This window comes from Sebastes fasciatus, chromosome 3 (genome assembly GCF_043250625.1).
Source record: "Sebastes fasciatus isolate fSebFas1 chromosome 3, fSebFas1.pri, whole genome shotgun sequence".
Taxonomy (NCBI): domain Eukaryota; kingdom Metazoa; phylum Chordata; class Actinopteri; order Perciformes; family Sebastidae; genus Sebastes; species Sebastes fasciatus.
Genome location: NC_133797.1, coordinates 22,659,148 through 22,670,224, shown reverse-complemented (window position 1 = coordinate 22,670,224; position 11,077 = coordinate 22,659,148). Strand labels below are relative to the sequence as shown.

General features: G+C 37.9%; 1 protein-coding gene across 1 annotated transcript; it reads left to right on the top strand.

The window, feature by feature from the left end:
• The first annotated feature begins 315 nt into the window (after positions 1–315).
• Positions 316–11,049, top strand: LOC141764419 (cytochrome P450 3A30-like). The gene is made up of 14 exons (XM_074629661.1): positions 316–468; positions 621–714; positions 786–838; positions 2,187–2,286; positions 4,310–4,423; positions 4,528–4,616; positions 5,550–5,692; positions 5,797–5,924; positions 8,115–8,190; positions 8,307–8,467; positions 8,568–8,635; positions 9,948–10,106; positions 10,431–10,593; positions 10,725–11,049. Exons 1-14 carry the CDS (start codon positions 398–400, stop codon positions 10,830–10,832), a joined length of 1,527 nt encoding a protein of 508 aa, XP_074485762.1. The 5' UTR covers positions 316–397; the 3' UTR covers positions 10,833–11,049.
• The last annotated feature ends 28 nt before the right edge of the window (positions 11,050–11,077 follow it).

Genomic DNA, 11,077 nt, shown 5'->3' with positions numbered 1-11,077 from the left:
CAAATGTTCCAGGAATACAAATACGCAAGTAATTTCAATTTCTTCTTGGCTCACCCTATATTTCTTGGTATAAGTGGACAAAATAGAAACACAAACAAGCCATTAAACACACTTTTTTCCTAAATGTATTTAGAGACATGTTCTCGGGTGTGTGATTATCAAATTGTTTTATTTAGACATATTTTTCCATAATCTGCGCTCATATAAAGACATGTTCAGGCATAGATCCAGATGCGTGGGTGGCAGAAACTCGAGCACATGTTGTTGCTGCACAGGACGGGAAGTGACTAAAGGTCTTTGGCAACACGTGAAAGGGTGCCACACCTCCCGGACACGCAGACAGAGCTCAGTCACTGCAAATCTGAGGTCCTACAGATTGTCCGAGCAAGACAGAGCCATGCGCTATCTTCCTTTCTTCTCTCTTGAAACATGGATTCTACTGATCACATTTATCTGCATATTTGTTATGTAAGTTTGATTTTAATCAAAGTAGATTATTTTGTACTTCAGGTGAAATTAGCCACCTGAAGGAATGCACCAATTTCCTTTTGAGTTAAAAGTGTTTGACTGACACTATGTGACTTTAAAGATATGATTTAATGCTTTTCTGTTCTCCACAGGTATGGCAAAGGGACTCATGGGATATTTGAGAAGTTGGGGATCCCAGGTCCAAAGCCGTACATGTACTGGGGCACAGTTGTCAGGCACAACAAAGTATGTCAATCTTTATATATCTTTCTTTCAATTCAAATGATTAGTGATGAATATGTCTTCTCTGTTACCAGGTTTACTTCTTGGATGACCAAGAGTGTGCTCGGAAGTATGGGAAAGTGTGGGGGTGAGTCTACAGAACTTTTTAAAAGTGAAAATGGGTGTTTCTGCAACTACGGTCACTTTTGACTCACCCAAATTAAAAAAATCAACCTCTATGAATTTAAATTTTAACCATCAGAGTATGTAATACACATAAACAGGTACGCAAAATCACATATAGTCGTTGTAGGTCTTCATACACAAAAATTCTAAAACATGTTGTGTTTTATGACAGATATTGCAATTCTAATGTCTAAAGTCCTTACCACAACATATAAAGCTGTTGCAGAAATAAACTTTTTACTAATATTGCAGATAAATGGCAGCTAGCAAGGTCTGCTACGTTAGCTTTGGCTCTTAGCATCGACATATACATGAATTCAACAGTAATATTGAGTTATTTTTTAAATGTATTTCCAAATACACAATCACTTATCTAGTCTAATCTGTTTATAAATGTAGCCTATGTTATTATATTAGATAACACAATGTCTGATATATGATAAATGGGTACTGTAGATAGACAGAGCGAAAACCAATGACCAGGGTTGGACCAGGGTAGGTTAACCCTGGTCCAACCCTGGTCATTGGTGTGAAAGTGGTATAACCTGTATGGTAAGGACACACAATAAATACTAATAGAAAAGGTGATGTTAAACTTGTTTTCCTTGATCTTGAAGGTCACGTGTGTGGGTGACTCAACTCGTCAACCATGTGCTCAACTTTTGTTTTCATGGAAATTAGATATGTTTGGCTTTAAATAAGACTTTTACTGTAGAATTTGTTCAGTGTCGTGGTAAGTACTCACAAGTGTGGGACAGGTGCATTTCGCTGAAAAATCATATAAATGATTTGTGAACAAAAAAAATTATTTGAATATTGTTTAAAATAATATGTGTATGAAACAATTCAATTTGAAATAATAAAATAATAATAAAGTATCTCAACATTGAAACCACAGTTATGGGACACGAAGAAAAGTTGTGTTTTGACCCATAAAATGCTTCATGAATTTTATTAACTAACATTGTTTAGTAATTATTTTTTATGTCAATATGGGTAATAACATTGGGTATATATTTATCAAACATTGCGTGGCAAATTTGAACATAAATCCAAAATTTCATTTCTGAGACTTCAAAATGCCCGTAATTGCAGAAACACCCAAATATAAGAACCAAGCCTCACACCAAGCTACCCATCATTATTTAATGTTTTGTGAATCCGTTTGCTAGACAGGTTTTGACCTCTCACTTGGCTGCTTGTGTCACTGCACTGGTGTTATTAATGGCAGCAAATATTCTGCTGATACACTGACAAGAGTTTTACACTGAATGCCCAAAATGTAAATGTGTGATTCTGTAAATGTCCAGAGGATTTGAGTTCAGGATGCCCATGTTGGCTGTGGCGGACCCTGACATGCTGAAAACCATCCTGGTGAAGGAGTGCTTCACCTACTTCACCAACCGGAGGGTGAGAACACACAGGATTAACACTGAATGGTACCAAACACAGAGTCATAAAGTGATACAATATTCATTGATTACAGCAGACTAATGCTGCCTTCAAATGGAACTTGAAGAATGTGTTTTTTAAATGGGAAGTCAAGTAGGGGCAGGTCATTGGTTTTAAGGGTGTCACCTTTTCCCCTTCAAAACTGGTGAATGGTCATGCTGGAAACAAGAAATAGGCAACAAATCAATTAAATAATAAAAAATTTCATGAGCTTCCTCATTTAAAACTAGAATTACATCCAAGTGGATGTTTGGGCCAAATGTAATGAAAAAGTAAATATCTGCAAATGCATCCACATTTGGTGCTCTAGTGCAGGGGCTCTCAAGCTTTTTGGGGCCAGGGATCCCTTACTGGGGAGAACATTTTCTAAGGACCCTCATAATCGTAACCCTGATTAATCATAATACTTACTACCATTTATACTCTTATATGCCATTGGAACGATTTATATTCTAAAACTTTTCAACTTAAATACTTCAGACCTGTTTCATAGTGATAAACAAAATTCAATAAGATGAGTCTGGGAATTTGCCATGTTATTGAATGTTAATACCACTTATATACCTTTAAACAGAGGGTGATTTTCTTCCAGTTGCATTTGGACTCAACTTGACAGCATTTATAGCCTACATTTCAAGTAATTGATTTTAAAAGCTTTCAGAAAATGAACAGTAGAAAGACCGGCATAGTCCTAATAAATCCAGATATTAAAACTTACCAGTCTAAAGCTGACTTTCAGTAAGTGCTTCAACTTTAAAATAATTAACTTATTGCTGTCTGTCGCATCATATCAGAGTAATGGACACAATATACTTGTTTTATTGGTGCAAATGGTCCCCATATGTAGATATGTACTTTTTAATGATACAGCACAAATCGAGCGTAGCGTTAGTTCAGGCAGGCCATGATGTCAAGCTCTGCTCATATGATGGCTATCAGCTGATAATAGCTGATCTTAAGCCAGCCAATCAGCTGATGCATCAGCTGACAGATCAGCTGATTCCTCTCTATGCATTCATTGGTCAATTTCATACAGGGCGCCTTATTTAAGCTGCTTCAGCCGGCCTACCGTTGCTGCTTCCTCTACAAGCCGCTCGCAACCCACCTCCACCCCACCACCTCCTTTTAATACTGTTTCTAGGGCTGGGCGGTATAGCCTAGGATAATATCGCGATATTTTAGGCTATATCGCAATACACGATATATATCGCAATATTTTCAAATATCCTCTAAGCACTTCATAAATGCTCAATTTAACCCTTTGATGCATACAATCACACCAATATAATGATCTTGTAGTCCCTGCAGCATATGTCTGCATTAAAACCTTCTGTTGATATTCATTAGTGGTTCTTTGGAACAATTTTAATCTTTCATACAAAAATGGATGGCTTGGAAACATTACATGCCAATTTGTGTTCGATGTTCGCGATGTAGTCGTTTTCTGTACCACGTGGGAGACAAACCGCGATACATCGACTATATTCGATGTGTCGCCCACCCCTAACTGTTTATGACTTAATCAATGTCAATTCTGTTGTCATTGATGCCGGCTCTGTTCTGCACCCAGGGGGGTCTTTGCTGCTGCTCTCCCTGCCTTTGGCTTTCCATGTCTGCACATGGAAGGGCAAGGAGGAGTGCTCTCCTTGCCTCATGCTACCACGTAGGGTCGTGGATCCACGCATGCGCGTGGATGGGCAGGGAGGTCCCAGAGCAGAGCCATGCCGCCAAATATAATGTATATATTACTGCAAATGGGATAAGTGTTTTTGACTAAAGTGGTCCTGACTGAATTATATAATTTATAGTAAATTATTTCGCGGACCCCACATTGAGAATCACTTCTTTAGTGAGATTTAACAGCAGTAGGATGGCGTATGTCAGATTAACAAAAAATACTATTACTGTTAACAGCTATTCCACAAATGCTTATAATTGTAAACCCACCAACACATGCGTACTGACCACTATTCCCCTTCAGAACTTTCGTCTGTGGGGAGACCTTTATGACGCAGTGTCTACTACCGAGGATGATCATTGGAGACGGATTCGTAACATCCTCACACCCTCCTTCACCTCTGGCCGTATAAAAGAGGTAAGAGTTGGCAATTTTTTCTTAACTTCGTCGACTCATATTTGGGTAGATTGAAAATATATCTATATATATTCATCTTAATGTACTTTTTTCCTTTGTTTAAGATGTTCAGCATCATGAAACATCATTCCCGCAAACTGACAGCCAGCCTGCAGTCCAAGGCGCACAATAATGAAGTCATCACTGTAAAAGAGTGAGTAATACTATGCTATAAATGGTTACTAAATATCTAGTGTACGTTTTTTACCACCTTTTTTATTAGTGGCAGACTAACCATTAGATTAATGACACAAAAAAAAGGATTTGTCTACTATTGAAAATGTTAAACTTGAATTATAAATTGGCTTATTTAGATTATTTAGATATTTTAAATTTACTCCAATTGTTTAGCAGACCCCGATTGTTTTTAAAAAAATATATTTTATTTATTTTATTATTATTATTTTTCTCCTTTCCCATTTTGTTATTTGTTGTATATTGTTTTCTTTATACCGTGGAATATATTTAAAAAAAAATTATAATCAAAAAATGGAACATGTATACTCTATGTATCAACTGTATTGAACTTTCTTAATAAAGTAAAAAAAATAAAAATACAAATCAGTGAAAAACCTTCATTGCCCTTTGATATGAAATGTGTAGTATCTGGAAATGGATGTAGAAATTAAAAATACAGTTTAAATATAAAAACGTGTCCTTAAAGGTCGAGTCTTCTGAGCTAGACCCTAATCATCTAGTCCCCACTATCAAGGCAAATATGCTCTCTAAATGCTTTATTTATTTATTTCGATATAGTATAAACAATATTATATATGAAGCACTAGACAGTATATTATCTTCAAACCAAAAGTGCATAATTACTGTACACACAGTTACAATATACACAAAGACTAATCTGTAATTTCAACGTTTATATATACATATTTGTGACACAGTTTATAAGGTTTACCATTTCCTCTCCTTTGAATAAGCAATTATTTTTGTAAACATTACGTTTGCACTCAAGTATTTTTCAACCCAGCTGACATTTCTTTGTCCGTTACTACGACCTGTGGAGCAAACAGGATAAAATCTCCTTCCCGTGACACCGGTTTCAACCATTAATCAATGATTTGTGTGTATTCAGCTTCTTTGGAGCCTACAGTATGGATGTGATGGCGAGCTGTGCATTCAGTGTGGATATGGACACAATCAACAACCCTTCAAGTCCCCTCGTCACCCATGCCACGAAGCTGTTCAAAGTCTCCATACCTCTTTTCTTTCTCCAAGGTACATCACTGCTTTTGCATGACACCTTTCTTTTATTTATATTGATGTAAACAGCGATGTTTTGTGGCTTAAATTATTATTGTTAACCCCCCTTTCCTTCTCAGGGTTTTTCCCTGTATTTCTTCCTCTCTTGGAGCTGCTCGGTTTCTCCTTGACCCCTAAGAGCGCTACTGATTACTTTAAAACGCTTCTGGAGAAAGTCAGAGCAGAACGCAGTGGGAGCTCAAACCAGGTCTGGACAAAATACACATCTAGTGGTATAGTAGTATGTCTAATCTTATGTCATGGTAGATATGTACTGTATATCACGATAAAGGAAAATTTTCAGAAGTTCAGTAACACAATTGACTAAACAATCTCACTGCATTTTATAGCTGTTGTGGAGCTTTCAATCATATCCCACGATCATCTGTCCAGTTTTCATGGAAACACATACAGTAGATGTTCAAACTTCCATTTTTTCCCATTTAAAGGCACAATGAGTAGGATTTTTCTAAAAAACAATGTATAAACAAAAATAATCCCTCTCAAACATCACATATGACCTACTAGAAGTGTGTGGTGGTGTCTGTATCTGCAGAGACCCTGCAGCCCTCTGCCTGTATTTTCTTATTTTGCTGTGTTTGTGGGAGTCAACCTCTCTAAAAATGTAGCGACCAGGTACCAGATTGTAAGCTATGGAAATGGCAGGCACAGCGCCAAAAAAACGGAAATATAATGACGTGAAACACTAAGCTGACAAAGCTCGTTCTAAAGCGAGAGTGAATCTGGAGTTGGCTTTCACCCGCTGGCGAGCACTGTAATGCCTAGTTCACACTACATAACTTCAGCCCTGATTTTCTGCTCCCTGACAGTTTTTAGAGCTCCCCAACAAAAGCAACAGATCAGAGGCAAATCGGCGTTGGCTCACTGCTCGCACAACGATGCCAGAGCGTCATGTGTGAACTGCTCAAGACGCGAGCCGATGCCTCGCAGACACATTCCAGATACAGTATCTAGCATGCTAAATATCTGGACCTGTCGGGGACTCCGGCCACGAGCTACAGCCAATGAGAGCGCAAGATATGGGTTGAGGGGAGACCTGGGGGAGGAGGGGTCGCCTGTAACAATAGAAAAAGATGAGGTTGCACCTAGAAGAATAAATATTAAAAAAAGAGTGAGGAAACCGGTGGAAACAGGCTATTTTGTGAACACGTGCCGATAACAACATCAGTCATATAGTGTGAAAACGACAACGACTTAAAGACTCCCAATTACAAAGACAGCAAGTTGTGTAGTGCGAACAGTACTGTGATCTGACGACTTTGAAAGTTGTGTAGTGTGAACTTGGCTTAACGCTCGTTGAGCCGGGGAGGAGGGGCCAACTTTGAATGTTGAGTTTACAAACCGCAACCGACAAATCATACTCATTGTGCCTTTAAAGACTTCTCGTCTATGTTGGCTCAAAATTTTATTTCAAAGTTATTCCTAACCTCAGAGTCAGCGGTTGACTAAACAATCTAACCTCAAAGTCCATTTTGTAGCTTTTCTGGAGCATTCCATCATATCACATGATCTTCAACACCAAATGTTCAATCATCAATGAAAAGCTCTTTCCAAAGTCAAGAATGAACTTTGAAACTCAACTTTTAAGCCAACATGGATGATAAATTCCTTAAGGTGCTCAGAAATTGCTATTATTGCCGCCTCGCGGTAGTATGCCTCCACCAAACAGTCAAGTTGCAGTTTACATCCATGTCTGTCCAAAATGTCATCACTTCATTTTATCGTATTAGATATTTGTGTGAAATTGTCATAATTATCATACGAATTCTTGAATTATGAAAAACGCATTTTGTGAGGTCACAGTGACCTTTGACCACCAAATTCTAATCAGTTGATCCTTGATGTCAAGTGGACGTCTGTGCCCATTTTGAAGAAATTCCTTCCAGGCGTTCCTGAGATATCATGTTCACGAGAATGGGATGGACGGATGGACAACCCGAAAATATACATTAAAAGTAAATTTGAACATCTACATTGTCATGACAACTGGGCAGACTCATTTGCTGATAAAGATCATGTGATAAGATCCAAAGCTCCAGATCAGGCACTAAATTGACCTTGAGGAGAGATTCTTTTGTCAACTGCTGTTTCAAAGGTAAAAAAATAAATTTAAAACTCAACATTTATTGATAAAATACCAAGATGGGAATGACTCTCGTTGACTAATCCAGTGAATTAAATACCTGACAAATAGAAGTACTTCACTGCATTTACAGAACACTAAAATCCCGTCAATCCAAATATTCCAAAAATCCAGTGCTCATACATTTACAACATAAAATCAAAAACCAAATCTCTGTCATCTCATGGTACACAGTATGTTGTCTAACTGCACAACCATACTCATAAACACACTAATTATCTGACCCATTTCCAGAATTCGGTAGATATCCTTCAACACATGATCAACTCTCAGACTGCCAGTGATCCCAAGAAAGAAAAGCAGAATAAGGGTAATTACACAGCGGCATCACACAAATACAGAAGCACCAATGTAGCCTCAAATGTATTCAAACCAAAGTTTTTTTTCATCTCCCTCTCTGTTCATGCATCCCACCTGTCCTGACAGGTCTTACTGATCATGAGATATTATCTAATGCCACAATATTTGTGTTTGCTGGTTACGAGACGAGTGCCACCACTCTCGTTTTCTTGGCCTACAATTTGGCAAGAAATCCTGAAGTCATGAAACGCCTACAAGAGGAGATAGACTCCACTTTCCCCAATAAGGTAGACCAGAAGTTTCTCTGCATTGTATTTCATTGATGAAACTACAGTTTTCAAAATCTGAATTGTGTTTAATCAAACCGTGATATGTATCTATCTATAGGGTGCAGTCCATTATGAAGATCTGATGCAGATGGAGTACCTAGACAGCGTCGTCGACGAGTGTCTGAGGTAATGAGCATGTTCTTGTACTAGTTGATGCTAACAATGAAAAAGTTAAAATGCTAATGTTTAGCAGGGAATGTTCACCGTGGTTGCCATCTTACTTTGGCATGTTAGCATGCTAATATTTGCTAATTTGTGCTAAAAATTTAGAATAGCTGAGGCTGATGGGAATGTCATTAGTTTTGCAGGTATTTGATCATAAACCAAAAATTGGACCTGATGATAGTTCTGAAAGAAAAGTCAGGGGATCACCAAAGTTATTACAATTCATCCTCAGGGGGACATGAATGTCTTCACCAAATTTCATGACAATCCATCCAATATTTGTCAAGGTATTTTGGCTAAGGCTGTCAATCGATAAAAACATTTAATCGTGATTAATCACATGATTGTCAATAGTTTGTCACGATTTAATCAGAAATTTTTTATCTGTTCAAAATGTACCTTCAAGCGAGATATGTCAAGTATTTAATACTCTTATCAACATGGGAGTGGGCAAATATGCTGCATTATGCAAATGTATGTATATATTTATTACTGGAAATCAATTAACAACACAAAACAATAACAGATATTGTCCAGAAACCCTCACAGGTACTGCATTTAACATAAAAAAATATGCTCAATCACCTCAAGGCCAACAGGCAACAACAGCTGTCAGTGTGTCAGTGTGCTGATTTGACTATGACTTGCCCCAAACTGCATGTGATTATCATAAAGTGGGCATGTCTGTAAAGGGGAGACTCGTGGGTACCCATAAAACCCATTTTCATTCACATATATCAGGTCAGAGGTCAAGCGACCCCTTTGAAAATGGCCATGACAGTTTTCCCTCTCCAAAATTTGGCATAGGTTTGGAGCGTTATTTAGCGTCCTTCTCGATCTAGTATGTCATGGTTGGTACAAGTGGATTCCTTAGGTTTTCTAGTTTCATATGATACCAGTATCGCTACAACCTAAGAATTGCAAGTTGCGCTAATGTGTTAAAGAAATTAGTGGTGTTAAACAAATTTGCGTTAATGCATTATTATTGCGTTAACTTTGACAACACTATCTAGAACAAAACATTGCCATCCCTGTAACCAAGTCATTAAGAGTTGCTAAAAAATTAGAAAAGTGCATCTCTCGACAGTAGTTACCCTTTTAAATTTTGGAACAGTACAACAAGGGCTTAAAACTTACCCAGCCATGAAACAATAGCAAAAAGCACAAATTCTAGGGCAACCAAAACACTGTGTTTCAAGAATACACATTTTGGTACAAGTTTGGGGATTGAATATTTACTCTGTGTTTAAAAATAGTCTTTTTTTGTCAATAGGCTCTACCCTCCAGCTGGACGTCTGGAACGAACTGCCAAAGAAACTGTCAAGATCGGTGGAATCACAATCCCAAAGGGAATGCTTGTTATGATTCCAGTCTATACTGTGCACCGCGACCCTGAGCTGTGGCCAGAGCCAGAGCAGTTCAAACCTGACAGGTAGCTGCCACTGTGTATATGCGCGAACTGTAACACCTCACTCAAGGATTAAGTTGTCATAAATCACCAGGGTAACTTTTAAAAATGTACAAAAGTACAATTTTTTGGGGGTCACCAAAACAGCTTTGAATGTTTCATAATGACTTAATCACTCTTATCAGTGAGCTACAAGACCTTTTAGAGTGATTTCTTATAGAGTGGTGCATGCATTACTAAAATTAGTTTCAGAAGTCATTTGTGATTTAATTATTTATAGAGTCCACGTATGAAAATATGTAAAAATGTCATCTCATTTTCTTTGTTGCTGCATTGTTGTTTTTCAAGATTTAGTAAGCAGAACAAACAGAGCATCAACCCATACACTTACCTGCCATTTGGTCTCGGGCCAAGGAACTGCTTGGGGATGCGATTTGCTCTGATGATGGTCAAACTGGCCTTGGTGGAAGTTTTGCAGAACTACAGCTTCTCCGTCTGCGAGGAGACAGAGGTGATTATATTTAAATGACATACCAGTCATGGTCTACATGAGTGCTTTTACACAATAAGACACTTAACAAGCTGGATTTGCAATAAGAGAGAGCACAAGTTTGTGATCTAGTGAATTTGTCCATTCCACAGATCCCTTTGACGATGAGCCCTGAAGGCCTGGTTGGACCCCTAAAACCAATCAAACTAAAGATTGTGACACGTTCAATCACCTCAGGAAATGTGGACAAGTCCAACTAGGAAGTACTCAGAGAGAGACGTTGCTCAAGGTTGAACTGTATGGATGGTAACCTTATGGATAATGATTCAAATATGTTTGTGATGAGAAGGACACTGTTAATATGATTTTAAATGATTATATCATAGTTGCATGCAGACATAATCAATAAACTGTCATTAAAAAAATTACTGTAAACTAGTGGGACCTTTGGAGCTAATAAATAAAGCATGCCATAAATGTTTCTGCTTGTGTTTTTAGTCCGATC